The sequence below is a fragment of the Suricata suricatta genome, chromosome 10, assembly GCF_006229205.1.
Source record: "Suricata suricatta isolate VVHF042 chromosome 10, meerkat_22Aug2017_6uvM2_HiC, whole genome shotgun sequence".
In the NCBI taxonomy this organism is placed as follows: domain Eukaryota; kingdom Metazoa; phylum Chordata; class Mammalia; order Carnivora; family Herpestidae; genus Suricata; species Suricata suricatta.
Genome location: NC_043709.1, coordinates 16,937,342 through 16,961,960, shown reverse-complemented (window position 1 = coordinate 16,961,960; position 24,619 = coordinate 16,937,342). Strand labels below are relative to the sequence as shown.

The window sequence follows — 24,619 nt, the reverse complement described above, 5'->3', positions numbered from 1 at the left end:
TATAGTAAACTTTTTACCAGTTGTGAATCCACGTTGAGACCCCGTCCCCTTTCCTTCCACTTGAACTGACAGCACGAATCTCTCTCTTTGCTGTTCATTTTCCTTCCACAGCAGTGCTGCTACTCTGGTGGTCCTGGCTTCAGACTGCCTCTGGCCTCTCCTGGCGGCTCCCGTGCCCGGGCCTGACTGCTTCCCACACACGTGCCCACTGCCTGTAAGAGAGGCTTCTGCCCAGGCCTCCCGCTTTGGTCTCCCTCCCCTCCTGGTTCCTGTGCTGTTGTACTCCGCAGCCCCTGGGTCTGCCTCCGGGGTGAAGGACACACTTCCTTAGCTTGGCCTTCTGTGCCCTTCAGTGCCTGCCCCCCACCTGCGTCTCTGGTTATCTCTGACTCGGCTCCCTTACCTACCTGCAGTGGGGTTAGCATTGAAGCTAGAGTCCCAAAAACTTCTCTCCTCTGTTCTTCATTTCAGTTTCCTTTCCTTCATCTTCCTGCACTAAGACACTTTTCCAGCTGCCTCCCTGTGTTAGCGTACAAGGCCAGACTTGCCCATCCTCTCCCTCTGTGCTCCCACAGCACCCCCAAGAGTTCTGATCTCTGGCAAAGGAAGAATCCTGCCGATTATAAATTTTTGGCTTACGTGTCAACAGTGGAGAGTTAGTCTTCTTGGTGCCTAGGATCTCAGGTCTATATTAGAGTTCAAAAAATATTTAAATGAACATGTCTGTTAATAATAGCTACCCTTTATTGAATATCTACTCTGCTATAATGCCTCATTGATCAAATTCTCACAGTGGTCCTCTGCAGAAGGTGGATTTATCTAGGTTTACAGGTGAGGAAATGGAGGCCCTGGGAATTTAAGAAGCTGCCCAGATTACATAGCTGGTGTCAGTGGCAGAACCAGGAGTGGAATCCAGGCCAGTCTGTGAAGTTCATTGTGTGGTACTCATACTTCCTGGCACTTGACTTTGTGTTACAGCTATTGGGATACACGCCTGAGCTTCCCAGTGTGACTCTGTGCTCATGATTCCGACCTGAGCCCATGCAGATCTTGGTATTTCTAGCATAGCGCTGGCAGATGGGCATTCATTCATTAAATGCTTTCAGAGTGGAGCTGCATTCCTCTGTGCCGACTAAGTGTATGTTCCTTTAGGACAAAAATGACTTATTTTTGTACCTTCTGTGTGTGTGTGTGTGTGTGTGTGTGTGTGTGTGTGTTAACACCTAGTATGCATTCAATAAATAATTTGTTGAATGAATGGATGAAGGTAGGGGCCAGAGGAGACTAACTTCAGGTGAGGTATTTAGTTACAGGGTGCCTGGTTTGATGATGATGGACTGTGTCTGTCAGAGATCAAGCCCAAGATACCCTGAAGAGATTCTAGGCAGCATATAAACGGTTTAGAATTTTAAAGAGCTATACCGCAGCCACAGCGGCTGCCTTCATTGTCTTGGTAATTTAAAGCAGGTGTGTCAAGGTCAGTTGAGAAGGAAGTCCCATTACATTTATTTAGCTACAGGTACTATTGAGTACCTGTGTTCTCCACCTTGGGCTAGGCGCTGTTTTTGCTGTCTGTAACACAAATCTGTGGGGCAAATGTATATATTTAAAAATGCGTTTGTCAACAAATATTTGTGTGTGATTATTTAGAAAGTGACAACCAGTCTGGGTTGACATCCAATAGATTCATTTTACAAACGAGAAAACTCAGACTCGAAGGAAAATAAATGGAAACTGATAAAGCACTAGTTTTGATTGGAGCCCAGGGCTCCAGAGTGAGTTCCTTCAAGGCTCTGCCTTCTTGAAAACCACCTACCTGTGCTTTCCTACTTGTCTACCAAAATGATGCTCCCGGTCATTGCTGACTCCTGAGGTGTGTGTCCCCAGAGGGCTGGTAATTGCTCTCGCAACCTGAAAGGCTCTGTTCTCAATTCACACCCTTGTTTATGTTAGTTCTGGAGGCTTGGTGAGGGAGCCAGCACCGGGTTTGCTGGTGTCTGTGACGTGTATGACTGACCACAGAGCACGGGCGGAGCGTGTGTACTCGTACTTCACGAACTGTAAAGCCGTATTATTTGAATAGAACAGTTATTCAAAGCTTCTTTTGGACACTGTCCTTTTTTTTTTTTTTTAAGAATCTGCTGAAATCCAAGGAACCACTCATGAGAAAAATATACCTAATAATTTTGCATATAAATCTCAGACTCTTAATAGACCTGCTTCAGAATATTTAGTACAGAGGTTTACTTCTTCAAAATACTGTATACACTCCATTAGTTGAAGTCTCTCTAGGTTTTTAAATCGCATTATATGGCAAATTCCTTTTCACTGGTATTATAGTGGGATATATTCTTGTATACCTCCTTGTGGACTTAATCTTTAAAATATTTTTTTCCCCTAAAACAAGATGCAGGAGTGAAGCTACTGGTTGTTTACTTTTTTTTTCTATTTAGTTTCTAATGTTTATTAAACATTTGCTATCTTTGGAATGATTGAAGACTTAATAAGTACCTACTCAGTATTTGAAACTATTAACAGATCTGTCACATAATTCTCGTGCAGAACTTACAGTAGCTTTACGGTGTTTAAGTGGTACTATTCCTACCTTGTAAATGAGGAAACCAGAGACGGAGCAGTGAAGCAACCTACCTAAGAGAACCTTCATAACTAAGAATTGGTCAAGATTGGAACCCAGGTTGGCCTCCTTCCACTGTCCATGGTAATTTAAAAAATACATATCTACCTTGATCATGGCAAAGTTTGCATGAAATCCTAAAACTCCAACCAAAGCAACAACATAGGTACACAACCTTACATCCTGCTACTCTGACAAATCAACCTAGCACTTTGATCAGTAAGACTCTTCTCATCCAGGGGCACCGGGGTGGCTCAGCCGGTTAAGCGTCTGACTTCGGTTAAGCGTCCGACTTCGGCTCAGGTTATGATCTCACAGCTTGTGAGTTCGAGCCCTGCGTCGGGCGCTCTGGTGTCAGCTCGGAGCCTGGAGCCTGTTTCAGATAATGTGTTTCCCTCTCTCTCTGCCCCTCCCCTGCTTGCACTTTGTCTCTCTCCCTTAAAAATAAATAAAACAACAAAAAATTTTAAAAATTTCTCATCCAAGTACTGCATAGACACCATGGCAGGATAAGGGCAGAGAAGGGGCTGGGAAAGAAGGAACAGAAGAGTTCAGGGAGCTAGCTAGAGTAGCGTAAGCATGCATGCTGGATGGGGGCCCAGACCTGATTGGTCCTGGCTTTGGCTCAGAGGTTTCTTCTATGCCCATTTCTTATAGATTCCTCCTGCAGTAGAAACCCCACTGACCCTCTGGGAGTTCTTTGTTTTTTGGCGGTAGAGAGACCTGTAGCCTGTGCCATCCATCCCATTGTGTTTGTGTTGACCACAGGGGATTGTGGGAGGGAGAGAGCTTAAGAGCTGGGACTTGAACGAGTCCAAACTCCTAGCAAGGGACTAGGAAAGAAGAAAGGAAATACAGGGCCATGTTGATCTCTCGGCAGCAACTCCTCAAAGAGGAAAAAATGGGAGGAGAAGAGCTGAGTTATCTTGGAGGCCAGGCTGTGTGTTATGGTTGCCTGAACTCATCTTACTGAATGAAGAAGGCCAACCGGTCATTTCTTCGAAGCACTATCTCACTTGTGCTGTCACAATTCATAGAGAAGTTTACCAGCATAACTGAATGTATATATTGCTGTTTTTTCTTTTTAAGCTGCATTTATATACTTATTATGAGTAATTGGACCTTAGGGTAAAAAATCACTAGTGATTTCAGGAGTCCCAAGTGTAGAAATTCCATTCTTCTTTTTTTTTTTAATGTTTTTTATTTATTTTTGATACAGAGAGAGACAGAGCATGAAAGGGGGAGGGTCAGAGAGAGGGAGATACAGAATCGGAAGCAGGCTCCAGGCTCTGAGCTAGCTGTCAGCACAGAGCCCGACGCGGGGCTCAAACCCACGAACGTGAGATCTGACCTGAGCCGAAGCTGGAGGCTTAACCGACTGAGCCACCGAGGCGCCCCTAGAAATTCCATTCTTTTAAAAGATTAAAGAAAATTGTTAGACTTGTGATTTTTGCTTCGTAGCAACATTGAAAACTTGTGCTCTAAAGGCAGAGTTAAAAAGACAGAATGTAATGCAAGTATGATTTTTTAAAGGTGTATTTATTTATTTATGTAAGTCATCTCTACACCCAACGTGGGGCTGGAACTCCTGACCCCGAGATGAAGAGTCACATGCTTTCCCAACTGAGCCAGCGAGGCGCTTCGCAAGTATGACTTTCTGAGGATGATCTAAGTTACGTGTTACCAAGGTTCTTAAGGATAGGAATCTAGCATAGAATTCAGCACTGGAAATCACTACTTAATAATATGATGCTTGTCTGATGTGTTCTGTTGCTCCGAGCAAGTTGTGTGGGCTATTATCTCCTGAGAAATCCCTGTAAATGGTATTAGTAATACTTTATAAGTAGTTTGGGAGAATTATTTTTCTAAACCATTTTGAAGTTCTTAGATGAAAGGCTCTGTATGGAGCAAATTGGTGTCAGCCTGTTTTCCTTCCTCTGAGACAGAAGATAGGTACCTTGGGGTGGAGAGGTTGGCTTATCTTTTGGAGTTCCTGTATAAATTGCTTTCACTGGATTTGAAAAGGATATCAGAAGTTCCCAAGAATATGGATAACTATGAAAGGAAACACTTTTGGATTTGGGACTTGGAATTCATTATGCATTTTCATCTAAGACTTAAAACATTTAAACAGTTTGTAGTTGGCCAGATTTGGGGAAGAAAATATGGGCCTTTGATGATGCGGGGGACCCACCTTTGTTTTTCTCTTGCTTTTACTTTATTTCAGAGAAGAGGTAAAGCTGGCTTTCTGAAAAGCAGTCAACTTTTATTTTCAGTGTGTTGGATCTATTTTTTTCCCCACTAATCTGTGAAATTAATCTTTTGCTGCCAAGTAACTTGCAGTAGGAATTGGAACAAAGTTTTCATCTGTATTCATTTATACGTTCAGATATGCATACTCCAATGTGTCCATGTGAACACAGCTTTGCCTGGAAGATTTAAAACCAGATTCTTGCTCTAGAGAAGTTCAGTCTACTGGAGCAGGATAATATATGTGGATGAGTAACTATAACGCCTGCTGTTTTTGAAAAATGCACATTTTCCCCCCTAAATTATACCTATACTGAAAATAATGGTAAAGAGTAGGTTTTACTGTTCATGCATTTGCAAGAAACTTTCTGTTAAAGACAAGGAAAAATGAACCAGTCTAGACTCAGGGAAGGACATGTACCACACGTATGGTGTGGTGTTTGACTTCCCCCACCCCTAATTAAAGGGGCACCGTTGAAGTGGAAAAGTTGTGCTCTGGGTTGAGAGTGCACTTTTTTGTTCTCTTTAAAAACAAAATGTATTCCTTATTGTTCCATCTACTTTGCTGCTTATGAGACTGATGAGCCACGCCCTTTCTCCCAACTGTGAGGGGATTTCCAGCGAACTAGTAGGTGGATTTTCCAATGTAGTCACTCCACTTACCCATTTGCTTCCATGTTTTTGCAACAGAGTGTGTTTAAAACCTTCATAGCTGTGCTTACCTTTTAGGGTTCAGATTTACTCTCCATTCAGTCTGTGGTCTTTAGCTTTTGGTAAGCTTCGTATAAAACCTCTTTTTTGCAGAGACTGTACCACTTTATTCTTCTGCCCTTGGGTGGTGGAGAACCAAAGGTCACTTTAGTGCCCCACCTGCCTCCATCTTCGCTCATGTGCTAGGGGACACTCTCTTGCCTCGTGACCACCTCTGCCCTAGGTTGGAGGGGGTCTGGGTTTTGAGGGCTCGCTAAGGTAATTAATCCAATATACATCTGTATGATGAAGAATGAATTCCAAACAGCCCCCTTGTAAGTGATCTCTGAGCGTTCGGCCTATTTGTAGTGGAGGTTCAGCAACTCACAGAGCTTGGCTTTATGGGCAGTTTGCAACGCAGCCAGATTTAGTTCTCAAAAAACCAAAACCCCAAGGACCCTACCTTTTTTAATCTGATAAGAACGAAAAACGCAGGCTGACCTAACTGCAATATGGGACAGCAAATGTTTTAAAGTGCAGGACCTTTTGCCTTCCCCTCCCCCATTTTGCATAAGATTGGCTAGGTAGGTCTTTGAAAGCCAGATGACACTGTCGGTAATTGCTAAAATAATCGCTGTCTCTTGAGCAGCGGATATTATTGCAGCGTGGCTAGGGGACCCATTATTGCGTGCATTCTGTGCGCCGAAATAAGCAGGTTGCGAACGGCAGCGTCTGGGCTCCTGGGCTCCGCGGGGCTTGGGGCCGCCGGGAGCCTGCGCGAGCTGGGGGCGGGGCCTCGGGCCACCGCCAGTGAATGAGCAGGTCGCGAAGGACCGCGTCTGGGCTCCTGGGCTCCGCGGGGCTTGGGCCACCGGGAGCCTGCGCGAGGTGGGGGCGGGGCCTCGGGCCACCGCCAGTGCGCATGGGCGCCAGCCTCTGCTCCCACGGACTCTTCAATTTCCGCCGTGATCGGAAACCTAGTGAATGCCGTTAGCTGCGTGTCAACTGAGCGCGCCGGCTGCCAGAATGTCTGGGGAAAAAGACTCCTTGAGGGGAGGCGTAGAGAAAGGACAGGAGCCGGTGGGGACCGTCGCTGGTGGTGCGTTCTCCGTGAATCTTCCGGAGGACGAGGAAGAGGAGATGAAGGTGGATGTGGTGGCGCGCGCTGACAGCGACTCTGACGACCTCAGCTCCGGCGAGGCGGACCTAGACTCAGACCTCCTGGGGCTTGCGGAAGACGAGGGGAAATACCGGAAGATCCGCAGGCAGTACCGGCAGCTCATCCATAGCGTCCAGGAGAACCGTGAGGACATCGTGAACCCGGCGAGCGACTCGTTGACCGAGGCTCTTGAGGAAGCCAACGTGCTGTTTGATGGAGTGAGCCGAACCAGAGAGGCCGCGCTCGATGCCCAGTTTCTGGTTTTGGCTTCTGATTTGGGTAAAGAAAAAGCAAAGAAACTAAACTGTGATATGAGCTTTTTTAATCAAGTAGCGTTTTGTGACTTTCTGTTTATCTTTGTGGGCCTGAACTGGATGGAAGATGATGAATGTGATGAATTGAGCGGTTGTGATGATAACATAGCTCTTTCCTTCTGGGAGACAGTACAGAAGGAAGCAACATCCTGGATATTGCGAGCTGAAACATTCCACTTTATTTTTGGTTCGTTCAAGTGTAAGCCTTCTGCACCAAAGCCCCGACGTGAACACCGGAAGAAAGCTCACAAGATGGAAGAAAATGGGGCTATGCCTCAAAAGCTGAGGAAGTTGGACCTGAGTAATAATCAAGAAGCAACAGAAAAAGAAGTAGAAAGAATCTTGGGACTGTTGCAAACTTACTTTCGAAAGTATCCTGATACTCCTGTGTCCTATTTTGAGTTTGTAATTGATCCAAACTCGTTTTCTCGTACTGTGGAGAATATATTTTACGTTTCTTTCATTATAAGGGATGGTTTTGCGAGAATAAGGCTTGACCAAGATAGGCTGCCGATATTAGAGCCGATTACTATTAACCAAGTGGGTGAGGGAAATGATCCCAGTTCTCATGGCAGGAAACAAGGAGTTATATCTTTAAGTTTACAGGACTGGAAAAATATTGTGGCAGCTTTTGAAATTTCAGAGGCTATGATCACAAACACCTGCTAGGGACTTTTGTTCTTAGTATAGGATGTATTTTGTGGCTTTTCTAAAATATCTCAAAGTGGAGAGTAAAATCCAAGCAGAAGCACATATTGTATTTCATGTAAAGTGAAAAAGTATTTTTGAAACATCAGAAGTTGTTGTGTACTGTGCAATGTATTTTTTTTGGTAGTTTATGAAGTTGTCATGATTTTCTGCTATTAAAAAATACTGCTATGCTCATGGGAAGATTTTTTTTACTGCCCTTTAAGACTTTTATCAATAAAAGTCGGTTCTGAATTTTGGAAGTCAAAAGGCATTTGATAATTTACCAAAAGCTCAATTTGATGATGCTCTGTGGTACGGCATTGCTTCCTTTGTTACAGGGAACCAAAGGAAGCCCATATGAGGCTATGAGGCTCAGACAAGGTTGGAGAAAGAGTGAGTGTTTTTTATTAAAAAAAAAAAAGGTCAAGAAAGACTTTATATGTAGGTCACTGAATAGCCTTCTGCACCAAAGCCCCGACGTGAACACCAGAAGAAAGCTCACTTTCTTTATAGCAATAGTGATACTATTTTAAAAAATCTAGATGCCATGCTTCATTGCAGGGAGGACTCTCTAAGATTAATGTGTGGGTATCCATGGTCTAAACAGTTTCTCCTGTGATTGGACGAAACAATCTCTACAGGAGATAGGTGAGCATCAATTAAGTGTGTGTTGAAAGGTACTAAGTAGGGATTTGTCAAAGATAGCAAAGGTATTCTCCATAGGGGAGTATGGAGGCCAAATAGAGGCCAGTAGTTACAGTCTTTATCTACTTGGTTGATTTCTTCTCTAGCCTCTAGTTTCCAAAACCTTTGTGGTTGCTGCTGGTACACAGATTGACCTTCAGAATCAGTGCTGTTTCATTCTGTAACAGCCTTGAATATTCCCAGTTCAATTTTGTGTTTCTTATTAGGGCTTTAAATACGTGGAAACTGTTTATGCTGAAATATATAACTAATTTGCCCATATGTTCTTTACTTCACCAAAAAGACTTTATTTTTGTTGCTTTCAGTTATGAATTATAATCTTACTTAGATGTTACGCGAAAAATTTGGGCCTTTATGAAAACAGTTTTGAAGGTACAGTGCATGTCTATTTGTAAGCTGCTGTCCTTCCTTCCTTCCTTCCCTCCCTCCCTCCCTCCCTCCCTCCCTCCCTCCTTCCTTTCTCCCTCCTTCCTTCCTTCTTCCTTCCTTCCTTCTTTCCTTTTTTTCCCCTCTTTCCTTTTCTTTCTTTCCAGTAGGTTCCATGCTGTATGTGGGGCTGGAATTTAGGACTTAGAGATCAAGAGTCACTCGCTTGCTCTATGGACTGTTTTTTTGTTTTTAGGTTCATTTATTTGGGGCACCTTGATGTCTCTGTCGGTTGAGTGTCAGCTCAGGTCATGCTCTCACTTTTCATGAGTTGGAGCCCTGCATCTGGCTTGCTGCTGTCAGCGCAGGGTCCACTTCAGATCCTTTGTCCCCCGTCTCTGTCCCTCCCCCACTCACGCTTTCTCTCTTAAAAAAAAAAAAAAGTAGACATTAAAAAATGAAGTTTATTTTGAGAGAGACTATGTGCAGGGTTCAGGCAGTCAGAATTGGAAGTAGGCTTCAAGCTGTTAGCACAGAGCTCTTGGGGCTTGAACTCATGAACTGAGATCATGACCTGAGCCAGAACCATGAGTCGGCACTTAACTACCTAGGCTGCTGTTTTTCATCCCTATAGGAACTTAATCTTTGGTAGTGGGTTTTGCCACTCGGCATTATTGGGCAAGTTGGTAAGTATCTGTCTTGCATACAAGTAACAATAAACTTTGCTACTGAGTCTTGTGTGGTACCGGGAAAGGAAGTCTAAAGACTAAATAAATGACATCAAGATCGACAGGAGTGATCCTAATGTGTGTTGGGCGCAGATTCTTCAGTAATAGTTGAGGTTTTTGGCCAAAATAGAAAATTCTCATGAAACTTGTTCAGTTGTTTTCTAAAGTAGCCATTCCTGGGGCACCTGGGTGGCTCAGTTGGCTAAACATCTGACTTCGGCTCAGGTCATGATCTCACGGTTTGTGAGTCTGAGCCCTCCGTTGGGCTCTGTGCTGACAGTTCAGAGCCTGGAGCCTGCTTTGGATTCTATGTCTCCTGTTCTCTGCCCTGTGCCCACCTGTGCTTGCATGCTCTCTCTCTTAACATTAAGAAAATTTAAAAAGTAGCCATTCTCCCCCCAACCCCCCTTTAAAGTTATTTATTTTGAGAGATTGGGAGCATGGGAATGCAGGGGAGGGGAAGAGAGAGAGAGGAAGAGAACAAGAATCTCAAGCAGGCTCCACACTGAGTCCCAATGCAGAGCTCAAACATCATGACCTGAGCCAAAATCAAGTTGGGTGCTTAACTGACTGAGCCACCCAGGTGCCCCTCTTTCTACTTTTTCATGAAGGAATGCTAACCTTCCTGGTGTCTGCCACCCTTTGATTTATTTAGCAGTCATGGAAGTTTTATTTGGTTTCGCTGATCCTCATTTTAGCCTGTGTATGGCAGCCAGGTTCCTTGGGTTTTCCAGAGATTTGCCATTAGAGGTAAAGAAGTCTTAGGAGCAAGAGGATTCTGCCTCGTTTTTTGTTTTGTTTTTGTTTTTTTTTAACTTATCACTGGATTGCTCAGTTAAACGCCCAGTGTCTTTACGGAGTACTGGAGACTTAACTAAACGCATTAATAGAGAAGGTACAGATTTGGGGGAAAGGTAATTTTTGGGGCCTTCTCGGCGCCTGGGTGGCTCAGTTGGTTAAGTGTCCGACTTCGACTCAGGTCATGATCTCATGGTTCGTGGATTGGAGCCCCACATCGAGTTCTGTGCTGACAGCTCAGAACCTGGAGCCTGTTTCAGATTCTGTGTCTCCCTCTCTCTCTGCCTCTCCCCGACTCGTTCTTTGTCTCTCTCTGTTTCAAAAATAAATAAAAACAACAAAAAAATTTGTTTAATAAAAAAATAAAGTTAACAGCTTTTAAAATCTAAATCATGACCCCTTGTTTCTATTTTTACTGTGACACCTTAGTTGTCACATTGCTTTGCAATCAAAGTGACAGCTTACCTTGAAGAAAAAAAAAGAATTGACGGGTAATTACAAAGATTACGTGTGAGGCAAACTGCAGATCTGCTGGTTTCCCAGGAATATAATTAGAGGGGCTTAAATTTCACAAGTTCAATGAAATCAACTGAAATTTAGGAGAATATTACAGAAAGAATTCTTTTTTTTTAATGTTTTATTTATTTTTGATTCAGAGAGAGACAGAGCATGAGAGCCGGAGGAGTAGAGAGAAGAGACACAGAACCGGAAGCAGGCTCCAGGCTCTGAGCTAGCTGTCAGCACAGAGCTCGACACGGGGCTCGAACCCACGAACATGAGATCTGACCTGAGCCAAAGTCGGAGGCTTAACCGACTGAGCCACCCAGGCGCCCCCAGAAAGAATTCTTAACTAGAACTTTGTTGTGTAACAGTCATTTTCTGATCAGTGCACCTGGAATCAAATCTTGATTTAACATTCCAGGTAGAGACTTTGGGCAAATTATTGAACCTATAAATCATAGGATTTTGATTTGCTAAATGTGAATAACACCTATCTCTTAAGTTTATAGTAAGGATACAATTAGAAAATGTATGTGACAAGTACAGTTGACCCTTAAACAATGAGGGGGGTTAGGGACACCATCCCCCCTGCACAGTAAAAAATTCAAGTATAACTTTGACTCCCCAAAACTTAACTACTAATAGCCTGCTGTTGACCAGAAGCTTTACTGTTAACAGTCAATTAAACCAGATTTTGTATGTTACGTGTTTTATATACTATATTCTTATAATAAAGCTAGAGGAAATAGGAAAATCATAATTCTGAGAAGAAGAGAAGTACATTTATAATACTGTATTTTTTCAAAAGTTCACATGTAAGTGGACTGCATTTCAAACCCATATTGTTGGAGGGTTAGCTGTACTTTGAAATGTGAATTCCTGGGTATGGGTATAGTGAGAAAAGAAAGAACTTTGTCATCATTTACTCCTGGGCACAATTCTTTTTCTTTTTTAATTTTTGTTTTATTTATTTTTGAGAGAGACAGAGCATGAATGGGGGAGGGGCAGAGAGAGAGGGAGAGACAGAATCTGAAATAGGCTTCAGGCTCTGAGCTGTCAGCACAGAGCCTGACGTGGGGCTCGAACCCACAAACTGAGAGATCATGACCTGAGCCGAAGTCAGACGCTTAACTGACTGAGCCACCCGGGTGCCCTGTGGGTGCAGTTCTTAATTCATCGGGCAGGTTTCTTCATCTCTGAGGGCCTCTATATTGTTGTTTATGAGATGAGCATATTGGAAGGCTGTTGTGAGGATTCGATGGGATAATATATACAAAGTGTTAGCACAGTGTCTGGCTTAGGAGTGAGCCCTCATATTAGGGCCTCACTCTTAGGGTCAGAAATTCTGTGCTGTCCCCTCCTTTGGGGGTGACGTCTCTGTCATGGTTCGTGCATGCACTTTAAGTCTAGATAGGACTTCCTTATGCTTTTGCCTTTGCCTTGGGGGATCCATTATCAAGTGATTGGAATTGGTACTCGTTACTTATTCACTCAGCAATCGTTTGAGTGTTCGCTGTACCAGAGACTGTTCTAGGGACTGGGGGAAAAGTGGTGGACAGGAAATTGACCTTCTCTTAGGGAATTTATATTTTAGAGGGTGTGTTGGTGTCCTATTGCGGCTGTAACAAATCACCAAACTTTTAGTGGCTTAAAACAACAGAAAACTTGTTATCTTATGGTTCTAGAGGTTGAAAGTCTCATACCTGTTTTTCTGGGCCAAAAGCAAGGTGTCAGCAAGGCTGGTTCTGCTGAGGCTCTGAGGGGAGAATCTGTTTTCTTGTCAGTTTCAGAGGTCACCTGTATTCCTTGATTTACAGTGTCTTCCTCCATTTTCAAAGTTGCCAGTGCAACTTCTTTTTTTATTAAAGAATCTTTTAAAAAAAATCTTTATTTATTTTTGAGAGAGAGAGCACGAGTAGGGGAGGAACAGAAAGAGAGGGAGACGCGGAATCTGAAGCAGGCTCCAGGCTTTGAGCTGTCAGAACAAAGCCCGATGCGGGGCCCTAAATCCCAGACTGAGAGATCAAGACCTGATCCGAAGTTGGATGCTTAACCGACTGAGCCACCCAGGCGCCCCTAAACTATTTTAATATTAACATTTCTTGGTTTTAATTTCTAATACACTAAAATTGATAAATAAACCTTGCATAAACCAAAGCTCTTTGGAGTCCTAAGGTTGTAAAGGGATCCTGAGACTAAAAAGTTTGAGAATTCTTGTTCTTTATCAGGTACTAGAGTCAGCGGCCACCATTTCTAACAGTCATAATTGGGAGAGAATGTGGGAGGGGGGATTTTTCTCCTTATCCCTCTACGGGCTCCTTGACACTGGGGGAGCTGTATGCTACTGTCTATCTTGTTTATATTTTAGGTGGCAAACCACTTAACTTGGGCCTTAAGGATAGCAATTTCAGTTTTAAGTCAGATTAAAAGTTTAAAACACCATGTTTAGTTCTGGGGTCAGCGGACTGCTTTAGTTGCCTGTGTCTTATTACTTTTGTACTTAAAAGTGTTCAGTCTTGCTTAGTTTTCTTAGTAAAATCTGTGCTCTCGTTGGTACAGTTTGATTTCAAGCTTGCGTGCGAATCAGGTGTGATCCGGAATTTCAGGACAGAACGGATTATACATTGGTGGCTTTTCAGCATGACAGTGCATTTTCTTTCTTTTGTTCTCATAGATAATGCTGGTGGGGCGGTTATGAAATGGATAGTTTTCGTGTAGACAGCCAGTGCCGGCCTTCTGGCACTGTCTGTGTTGGGTACTTGCAGATAAAATTGAGGCCGAGATTAAAAATGGTAATAGGTTATTTTTTCCAAAAGGACATCTAGCTGCATTTATTCTTTCATTCTTTTAAGCCAGCGAGTCAGTCAGCCTGTGCTCCTGGAGACCAGCTAAGAGGAATGCTCGTTGCCCGAAGCTTCTGTTGATCCCGTGATCTGAGTGGCTGTTGTTACCAACTTGTTTTCCCCCCACAGTGCCCTGTGTTGAAGGAGGAGCCTCTGCCACCATGCCAGTCGGTGAATACTGGCTGTGTTTACCGGCCTCTCACCTTAGGCCTTTTGTACAGACGGTCAGGTTGACGCCGTCTTGTCCCTGTGGTTGCTGGTACCCCCGTGTTCTCCCTGCCGTCCTAGGGCCACCTGCCACGCTGCCACGGGGCAGCCGAGGTGCCGCCCCTCTTCCTGCCCCTTCCTCCACTGCACCCCCTCCTGCGTCCCCTGCATCCTGCTGCACTGACCCTAAGCTCTGCCCTTCGCCTCCCGCAGCTGCTGGTAGGCAGGAGAAAAATGTGGAGTCTGGGCTGGTAAGTCTGGGCACTTTTATCAGTTACTAGGAGTAAAACTTGGCTTTTAAGAACACTTTTTCAGTGCTGGTATAACATTTAGCACACATTTTTGTTTTAATAAAAGCTAATATTAAAAATACCACTGAAACAGGAGGCACCTGCTTGGCTCTGTTGGTCCATTGGTTAAGCATCCAACTCTTGATCTCAGCTCAGGGCTGGATCTCAGGGTCATGAGTTCAAGCCCTTTTATAGTAGTGAAGCCTCCTAAAAAAAATCACCAAAACAGTGTTACAGGCTAATATGAAATGTAACTAATGTGTGTAAAATTAGTGGAATGAAATGGTTTTTAAAATGAAAAGTCTGTAATATTTATATTATAAAGTCTGTTATGTGCCAAGTACATAGAAACTAATATAGGAGGCCTCGTGCGTAGGTGGGTTAAAGCCATAGCTTTAGGGGCGCCTGGCTGGCCCAGTGGGTAAAGCATGTGACTCTTGATCTCAGGGTTGTTAGAGCCCCATGTTGGGTGGAGAGATTACTTAAACTAAAAAAATACGTTTAAAAAAATGTGTACTTAGAAAAAAAGTTGTTTTTTTTTTTAATTTTTTAACGTTTTATTTATTTTTGATGCAGAGAGAGAGCATGAGAAGGGGAGGTGCAGACAGAGAAGGAGACACAGAACCGGAAACAGGCTCCAGGTTCTGAGCTAGCTGTTAGCACAGAGCCTGACGCGGGCCTCGAACCCACGAATGTGAGATCTGACCTGAGCCGATGTCGGAGGCTTAACCGACTGAGCCACCCAGGCGCCCCGAAAAAAAGTTTTACAGAGTCATGCTTATTTAGCTTCCCACACCCTCCCCCACTTTTTATTTCTTTGCTTATATACAGTGTCTTGGAGGCCCAGGCAGTTAAGCATCCAGCTGACTCACGGCTCAGCTCGTGAGTTCACACCATGCGTCAGGCTCTGTGCTGACCCGCTCAGAGCTTGGAGCCTGCTCCTGATTCCATGTCTCCGTCTCCCTCTGCCCCAACCCCCACCTTGTGCATGCTCTCTCTTTCCCTTGAAAATAAACACTAAAAATAAATAAATAAAATGCCTTGGAAAAGCAGGAACTTTTACATTTAACTTTTCATGTAGGTAAATGTCAATGATTTTGTTCTGATTTTTACCTGAGCAGTGTAGAAAAATCTTCACTATTTGGCTAATCTGTTTCAGTTGCTATTTACCAGGCCCCTATATGTATTTTTAAAAATATTTTTTGAGAGAGCACAAGTGGGAGAGAGGCAGAGAGAGGGGGACAGAGGATCTGAAGCAGGCTCTGCACTGACAGGCTGACAGCAGTGAGCCCGATGTGGGGCTCAGACTCCAGAACTGTGAGATCATGACCTGAGCCGAAGTCGGATGCTCAACCGACTGAGCCATCTAGGCGCCCCTACCAGGTTCCTATCTTAATCTGACAACCTAGCCCACTTATTACTGTACCTTTGCCTAGAAAATAAAGATCACTACCAAATGGTTATTCATGGTTTCGTTAAATACTTACAGTACAAATATTTTAAAAACCAAATTTAAAACCTAGTATAATAATTCTAGGAAAGGATGATGATCATACTTAATTTAGGATAAAGTTGATTTTGTTGGAATGTCAGGATCTAACACGTAGAAGTACTACACGAACATTTCACGGTTAGCTATCTGTGATGCGGAAAGGAGTTAGGACAGCCCTAACAACGCAAATTATCGATCACCGCTTGAAAAGAGGGCTGAACGTGTTCTGCTTGTGTGCTGTAACGGAAGTTAAACAACAGTTTTCCTGTGAATATTTCTTTTGCTTTTTTTCAGAGAAAGGTTTTTTCACAGAGCTTTTCAGACCTCCTGCTTCGAAGTTAAATTAGTTCCTCTTCCTTTTCTTTAGGCTTATCAGGAGGGCAGACTTCAAAAGCTCCTAAAAATGAACGGCTCGGAGGATCTTCCTGAGTCCTATGACTATGACCTCATCATCGTCGGAGGCGGCTCGGGAGGCCTGGCGGCGGCGAAGGCAAGCCTCCTTGTGTGGTGTGCGGGCGATGGGGGAGGTCCGCTCCTGAGCGCCTTCCGCCGGCTCTCCCTGGAGGTGGCTTGAGCCCTCTTGTGACATTCGGCACTTTAGCTCGGGCAGGACGTGTCTATAAAGCGTTTAGAAATCATTTTTCCAGGTTGGACTGTGTCTTCTTTATGGGAGCACTTCTACATGACAGTACTGTGCCCAGTGTTTTGGGACACATTTCCATTCATTTTAAGTTTGGCTGATTTTTCAAAGATGATAAAGGTATGGTGTAGAAATGGCTTGAAATAAAATAAGTATATTTCTTATTCTTTATACATGCGGATATTAGGTTTTTTTACTTTGATAATTTCCCTGTTCACAAGCCCTCCTATCCAGTAGGAAAATGGAGAGCCAGTTGGATTTCTTAAACTTAATCATTAAAAACGCTTGCCTTCTGGGGCGCCTGGGTGGCTCAGTTGGTTAAGCATCTGATCTCGAGGTTTGTGAGTTCAAGCCCCGCATCAAGCTCTGTGTTGTCAGCTCAGAGCCTGGGGCCTGCTTCAGATTCTCTTTCCCCTCTCTCTGCTTCTCCCCCACTCATACTCTGTCTCCATCTCTCAAAAATAAATACACTTAAAAAAAGAGGAAAATGTGTTCCTCCTTTGTATAAGAAGTGAAATAAGAGAATACCCACTAACTCTGGTCTGGGGGTAATGGGGTAGAGGATGTATAAATAAGGAAGGTTAAGGAATGAGTTCCTGGCCCTAAATTAAGATACATTTTCCATGGGTGAGGGGCCAAGGGTCCTTGGGCCTGTCATCCTTCCCCAACAGGTACTTTTATTTTTTTTAAGTTTATTCATTTTGAGAGAGAGCATTGCATACGTGTGTGTGTGCGTGTGCACATGTTGGGGTGAGAGGGGGGGTTGCACAGAGGGCGAGCGGGGAGAGAGAGGGAGAGAGAGAGAGAGAGAGAGAGAGAGAATCCCAAGTAGGTTTTGGACTCTCAGCCCAGAGCCCAATGTGGGGCTCCTTCCCATAAGCTGAGAGATCATGATCTGAGCTGAAATCAAGAGTTAGATGCTCAAGTGACTGAGCCACCCAGGCGCCCCCCTCCCCTCCCCAGGTACTTTTAAAAGATGAGATGGTGGGGCGCCTGGGTGGCTCAGCCGGTTAAATGTCCGACTTCAGTTCAGGTCATGATCTCACAGTTTGTGAGTTTAAGCCCCTCATTAGGGCTGTGTCTGACAGCTCGGAGCCTGGAGCTTGCTTTGGATTCTGTGTCTCCCTTTCTGCACCTCCCCCATTCGCTCTCTGTCTCTGTCTCTCTCTCAAAAAGAAATAAACATTAAAAAAAATTTTTTTTAAATAAAAGATGAGGTGGTTTTAAAAGGTGTAGCCTGTGGGTCAGTAAGGGTAGATTCAGATGAAGCTGCCCAAGTCGGGAGCAGTCCAGTATCTGGCCTCCAGCCGTACTTTGCTATAAATGACTCAGGAGTCATGCGGGATGTAGTTTACTCTGGTTCTGGTGGGTTTTATTTGAGGGCGAGAACAGTAGAGCTTGAGTGGAGGAAAAGCAGAGAGGGAGACACCGAGTCCAAGTGCGACTGGATGCTTACCCGAACCGACTGAGCCCCCAGGCGCCCCAAGCTCTGCTGGTTTTAAAGGACACATAGACTCAGTCCTTTCAAGTAGCCTTTGCAGGTTCTAGTTGTAATACACAAAACTTACTCTCTGAGGAAGATACAGGATACTCTGCAAAGTGAACTTCTGACTATTGTCCTCCTTCCCCTAAAATCGATTTGGAAAGCTTATAGATGCCATCAACTCTCCCCTGGCTCTTCACATGAAATTTTAGGAAATCGGACAATTTTGGAAGAAAAACTTTTCCAGTGTTCTGCCTAGATGCCAAATTAGATAAATTTTAAAATACTTTCAAAAATACTAACAGGAGGCAGATTGAATCAAGGGTTGTAGACTGTCATAAATCTTTTTTACTGGCTATTCACCTGCCTGCTTAGAAAAGACCATAGATTCTTCAGATTATTGCTTAAAGTGTTACTGTTAGCGTGGAATTATGGACGAGGATTCCGGTGAGTTCTGGTGATGATTTTACAACTGTATTCCATATATTCTTTAAAACTACCCTTGTGACTGTCTCAGTTTTGCTTAATTTTTATCTTGGAGTCTCATTAATCATCTTGGTACAGCATATGAAATTCCAGAAAGTAATCACTGATTATGCCCTGGGCACTATATTTAATAACAGTAGCTTGGATTTTTAACAGCCTGTTCCAGTCTGTCATGTTCACCTTTCCGGTTCATTTTAATCCTTTCATTTTCTAGGAGGCAGCCAAATACAACAAGAAGATACTGGTCCTGGATTTTGTCACTCCAACCCCCCGTGGAACTAGATGGGGTAAGCTTTAAAGTATTTTAGAAGTGAATTTGTAGAAGGTTTTTGCCTGGCATGTGTTTCAATGGCTCATAAAACCCAACTAAACATTTAAAAGTTAAGTTAAAAAAAACAAAAACACATCTACTTCTTTCAATTGTGCTAAGTTAAAATGGATGCCAGTTAAATGTTGAAAAGTTAGAGTTTCGGGCAAAGTCAAGATAATGCAGAAGCTTGTGCACAGCTGTTATGAGGATTTAAAACTGAAGATTTGAGTCACTTTGTACAACGTATGGGCTTAATAATGGGAAGTTTATGTTGTTTTTAAATTTTTTTTTGTTTTGAGAGACAGAGAGAGACAGCGTCAGCAGGGAAGGGTCAGAGAGAGGGGGAGACACAGAATCTGAAGCAGGTTCCAGGCTCTGAGCTGTCAGCACAGAGCCCGACGCGGGGCTCGAACCCACAAACCTTGAGATCATGACCTGAGCCAAAGCCGGACGCTCAACCGACTGAGCCACCCAGGTGCCCCAGAACAGGAAGTTTAAACACTTAGCTGTGGATTTCTGTTTTCAAACCAGTTCATACATTCCACAAAAACTGGCATCAGCTATCTCACTGGATAGCCTGTGCTATTTCTGAGTCTTGGTGGATAAGTGTTCTGTATTCGATTCCGCAGATATCAATTGAACACTTCTTATGAACCAGGGCATTGGAGAGTGTAGCAGTGGGGACGGCAGACCTGAAACTCCTGTCCTTGTGGAGTTTATATGGTGGTGGGGAGACCAAAGATAAGCAAGCACTTTACACATTATGCTAAGTGGTACTAAAAAAATTATATGGTGGGATAGAGAGGAACTGGGTAGAGGAACGAGTTTAACTTTGAGAAGATCATCAGGGAAGGCCTCTGAAGGGGAGGCCTTTAGATGAGGCCAGAAGAATCAGAATGCACCAGCTATGGCAGAAGCTGAGGAAGAACCTTCCAGGGGACGTTTCTCGGTCTCTCTCTCACAGGATAGTACATACAAAGGCCCTGAGGCAGGTAGGAGTCCTGCATGGTGGTAGCATGGCTGATGCGAGCTGGAGGTAAGATTGGAGAGGAAGGCAGGGGTCAGCCTGTGCAGGTCCTCATAGGCCAAGATGAGGAATTGAACCTAATCGAAGCACGTTAGGAAGCCTTTGAGAATGGGACTGAGAGGATACATAAATTTTACCTAGGTAACTTAGCTGTTCTGATTAGGAGGCAAGAAGCAGACACTTTGGATAAGAGAGTGTCTCAGTTTCTAATTCATCCACTCAGCAAATATTTTTTAGGTGTCAGTGTTGTGTCAAGCACGATTCTTTAAAAAAAATTTTAACGTTCATTTTTGAGGGACAGAAAGAGACAGAGCACAAGTTGGGGAGGGGCAGAGAGAGAGGGAGACACAGAATCTGAAGCAGGCTCCAGGCTCTGGGCTGTCAGCTCAGAGCCTGACGCGGGGCTTGAACCCACAAACTGTGAGATCATGACCTGAGCTGAGGTTGGACTCTTTAACCAACTGAGCCACTCACGTGCCCCATTTTTTTTTAAAGTTCATTTATTTTGAGAGGGGAGGGAGGGATAGAGAGGGAGAGAGTATCCCAAGCAGACTCCCCATTGTCAGCACGGAGCCCTACGCAGGGCTTGAACTCTGAGATCCTGACCTGAGCGGAAGTCGGAAGCTTGACCTGCTGAGCCACCCAGGCGCCCCAGGCACTATTCTCTTGCTGGTCTGGGGAAGTTGCATTCCGGAGTCTGGAAGCATTCTCCGCCCGAAGGCTTCTGTGTCCTGAGCTGTCACATCTACCGCCCACTTGCAATCTCAGGCCTGCCTGCCTGTGTGTCGTTCTAATCTCTGCTTAAGCTCAGAGATGCCAAACCTTTTGTTTGTTTTGTTCTGGTCGTGAATCCTTTTGTGAGACTTGTAAGCTGTGGACCACCACCTTAAGAAACATGCTCGCGTGCACCGGATCTCACTGTGGTCCCAGACCGCGGCCCACCGTGGCCAGCTGAACAGCCCCTTCACCACTTGGTTCTGTTCAGAGGTGTGGTGGCAACTATAGGAGTGTGCGCAAAGTAAAATTTCAATTTCTGGCATCCTTATGAGCAGTCCGTTAATTTTGAATTTCTGGAATGTGTGGAAATTGTGAAAATCTCATTTTTCATTTGTTTCAGGGCGATGTCACCATGTTTAATACATAAGGCTCCCTGGGCTCAGAAATGCCAGGAGGCTTGGGAATGAACTCGCATAGACAGTTTTGGGCTGCGTTAGGCAAATACATAATGATCTTTCATAGCATGGTGTAATGATTAATGACCTTTTCCTATCAAGGATCGTGAAACCGAGTGTAAACCGATTTCTCGATGCCGTTGCAGGTCTCGGAGGAACCTGTGTGAATGTGGGTTGCATACCTAAAAAACTGATGCACCAGGCAGCTTTGTTAGGACAAGCCGTGCAAGACTCTCGAAACTACGGCTGGAAGATCGAGGAGTCCGGTACGGCGGGAGAGGCCGCTCGCGGTTTTGAGGGGCGTGAGCTGTGGTCTTGGGCGCAGCATCCCGTTTTACGAGCTCGAGAATAACCTGGAAGTTTTTATTGCCTGCAGTTTTTATGTATAAAATTACTGCAATTACTTTGTGTCACATAGCTGCTCAGAATGGGTACTGCACTTGGAGTATCTTTCTGTAATAGAAAACTAGAATTTTTTCAGATAAGTTATTTTTTATTATTCCTGTTTTTTTAAAAGTAATCTCCTCTACCCAGCATGGGGCTCGAACTCACGACCCCGAGAGCAAGGGTCATTTGCTCTATCAGCTGAGCCAGCCAGGTGCCCCTCAAGTAACTTATAGTTATGTAGAGTTTCATGAGGGAGTGCAAATTTATTTGCTTTCCTTTGAAGCTGTTTCGTTTTTCTCTGTCCAAAGAAATCCATGTATGAGCTGGTATTTTGGGGGCAGAGAGACTCTTTATTTGTTGGGAACGGGGTGGTTAATCTTTGAATAAAACTTGTAGAGTACCCTGGCAACCCTGGAAATTGAGGAATTTGTCGCCTTGAGAAAGTAGGTTGTATTACCTGGTAGAAGAATCAAATGAGGTTGGCACAGCCTCATAGTTAAATGACATCGGTCACTGTGTCCTTGAAGAGGGGAACTCTAACCTTGTCTGATACTAGTTTTGAGATCTGCAGGGTATGGGTCGTTTGCTAGGGCAAATTATTTTATATATTTTTCTGAGTTTTAGTTAATAGTTTACTAAATATTTTTTAAAATAAGGCATAAATACATGCTTTGAAAAATTTTACTCCTACTCAAATTAGTCATGCTTCCTTTGTTTGATGCGTTTCCTCCCTGTTTAAAATCAACAGCACTTCTTTTTCAAATCTGGAATCTTAGAAAATCCGTTACTTTAAAAGTTTTTTATGTTGGGGCCATAATGGAAATGGAAACCTCTTGGTTTGTTTATTCTGTTACCTTCAGTTTTTCTCATGAAGCCTTGACACCTGTGCGGTGGCCCAGCGGAAAGCCCCAGAGCTGGGCTTGGTGGGGGCGGCCTCTGCGAGTCTCCCCCGGGGCAGCAGTGAATCGCCTCCCTCCTCTGCAAATGGTTGTGGTGAGGAATACAGTGGAGTTAAACAAACGTTACTGTATGTCATTCGATCTTAGAGCAAGAAAGAAACTTGGAGGTTTATTTTTCAGCTGGGAAACCCCTAGAGGCTGCTGATCCCCGTTCCCACTGATGAAGTGCGAAGGCTTATTTTACATTTTTTGAATAGAAATCTCTCTAATCTCATGTCCTTGACCAAAACCAGTGCTTGTTTGGGAAGGTTGTCTTCTCTGGCGCTGCAGATAGCTCCGTCACGGTGAAGGAGAAGGGCTGGACCAGGCAGCAGAGCCTGTGACGGGGGCGGCACATCCGGGACTCCCTGCCGTCCGCCCTTTTCCTGTCGCTCTGACCTGAGAACGTGCAGAGAAAGCCTCAGGCTTTTAAAAAAAAAAAACCCAAACAAACAAAAAACATAGAGCTCAGTCATGTAAACTGAATGCATTGGTCCTTTTTGGAAGATTTGTTTGCTTTGTATATTTTAGATTTATGAATTTGAGTTCCCCTGTGTTTAAGAATTGAATCTGCCTTTTAAACATTAAGTATTTGAGAAGTTTTAGGATCCCGTTGTCATTACAAAGAAAACAAGATTGTCGCAGTTACTATTCCATTCCCTTCCTGGCGGAGAAAGCAGAAGTGAATCCTGTCATCTTTTTTCTGGTGTTAAGTGAAGGCCTTATGGGCAGGTTGGCAGTGCCCCGTCCCCCAGCATCTAGTTCCTCTGTGGTGCCACCACGGTGGCTTCTGCAGTCACTGTCCTTTCACGTTGACTTGATCTCTCAGTCTAACATGTAATGGTTGTGTGAAATGAACACTGGTGATTGCTCTCTAGGAGGCCACAAACTAGTTTTTGTGCTGTCATCCCCAGTTCCAGAGGCTGGCCGTTGTTCCTCGTAGCTTAGTTCACCGCTTCCTGGGTGGTCAGGCTGCTTACCCCTGAGTCCAAGCCTCAGACTCCTCGCTTCCATGACAGTCTTTCAGGATACGTTGGTTCGCTTTTCCTTCCTTCTAAACCACAGCTTTCCTAGAATCTGTCTTCATCCTGCCACTGGAGTATATTTTATATGCGTCCTGATTTTTTCCCTAGTCATTCATAAAGTATTAATGAATGAATGATTGATTTTTATGCATTTGTGCCTGACTCAAATGATTCATATTATAATAGAATTTAAAAATCTTCCTGTCTTTGGTGAGGTGTAGGGATTTGGAAGCTGTGAGACAGATTCTTAAGGTTCTTTGTCTAGAGCAAGGGTCAACAAACTTGTTTTCTAAAGGGCCAGACGGTAAATATTTTAGGTTTCATAGGCTGATCGGTCACAGCCACTCAGCTCTGCCACTGTGGCACAGAAGAAGCCCTAGCCAACATGGAAACAGGTGGGCATGGGTGTACTTCAGTAAACTGGTTTGTAAAAAAGGTGGTGGGCTACCTGTGGCTGGGGGGGGCCTCAATTTGCCTTTGTCTGCCAGCCTCTGGTCTAGACACTGTTCCCAGTTTAGTGACTCCAGGCTTGGCTACATGAGGATCCCTTGGCGAATGTTCTGGGTGTAGAACCCTCGAGGCTGTACCACTCCTCACTACCCCGCAGTCATATTCCCAGTCAAAGTAAAATTCCTGTTCATTTCTAAAGAAGTAAAAAGGATTATGCATGGTTATTTTGGTTATTTTAGTTATTATGCATGGTTATTTTAGGATTTTCCAGGAAGCCTGGCATTATGTAAGTGTATGTTAGTTTTCTAAAAAGGAAAGCATATTTGAGCCCAAAACGACGGTTATGTGTTGGAAGTGAAGGCCCTGCTCTTTGAAACGAAAAGGTCTGCCCTTTGCATTCCATGCAGTTACTGAGGGGTGATCTTTGCCAGGCAACTGAAAAGCCAAACGCGTTTTGTCTATTTTCTTGTGTTCTTACTTTCAGTTAAACACGACTGGGATAAAATGACGGAAGCTGTGCAGAATTACATCGGCTCCCTGAACTGGGGCTACCGGGTCTCTCTGCGGGAGAAGAAAGTCGCCTATGAGAATGCGTACGGACAGTTTGTAGGTCCTCATAGGATTAAGGTAATGAACTGTGTGACAGCCTGAGGAGCTAATGTCTGTTTGTGTTTTAAAGTTTTTTGGGGGGTTAGGGGAGGAATAGAGAAAGTGATTGTCTCGATAAAAGTAAAAGCCACCATGACCCAAACTGCCCAGGTTGGTGGTTTTGCAGACACATCTTCTTAGGGGCCTTTTCCGTGTGGTTGTGGTAGGGCAAGAACACCGGACTCGGGGCCCGCTGACCTGGATTTGAGTCGCGGCTCCGCCGCTTACTAACGTCCTGAATTACCAGATCGTTCCGAGGACCAAAGTGGATAATGTGGTGGGTGGCCTTCGTTAACTGCAGCTTCAGTTCTAATGAATCATAGCTTATTAAAAGTTGGCACTTGGTTTCTTTGTAGGCAACAAGTAAAGGCAGAGAAAAAATTTA

The 24,619-nt window shown here is 44.2% G+C and overlaps 2 protein-coding genes across 2 annotated transcripts in view; both read left to right on the top strand.

Annotated features, from left to right (window-relative positions):
• Positions 1–24,619, top strand: part of TXNRD1 (thioredoxin reductase 1) — a 62,546-nt gene that overhangs the window by 5,713 nt on the left and 32,214 nt on the right. The window contains exons 3-6 of the mRNA XM_029955219.1: positions 16,036–16,158; positions 18,492–18,564; positions 20,933–21,052; positions 24,071–24,213. Coding sequence (XP_029811079.1) covers positions 16,072–16,158; positions 18,492–18,564; positions 20,933–21,052; positions 24,071–24,213 — 423 coding nt within the window. The 5' untranslated portion in view covers positions 16,036–16,071. The remainder of the gene's footprint in view (positions 1–16,035; positions 16,159–18,491; positions 18,565–20,932; positions 21,053–24,070; positions 24,214–24,619) is intronic.
• Positions 4,039–7,990, top strand: EID3 (EP300 interacting inhibitor of differentiation 3). The gene has a single exon (XM_029955220.1). The coding sequence runs from the start codon at positions 6,560–6,562 to the stop codon at positions 7,715–7,717; it is 1,158 nt and encodes a 385-aa protein (XP_029811080.1). The 5' UTR covers positions 4,039–6,559; the 3' UTR covers positions 7,718–7,990.

Excerpts from the sequence above, each read along its gene's own strand:
- EID3 (XM_029955220.1), top strand. The coding sequence starts at position 6,560 with ATGCCGTTAGCTGCGTGTCAACTGAGCGCGCCGGCTGCCAGAATGTCT.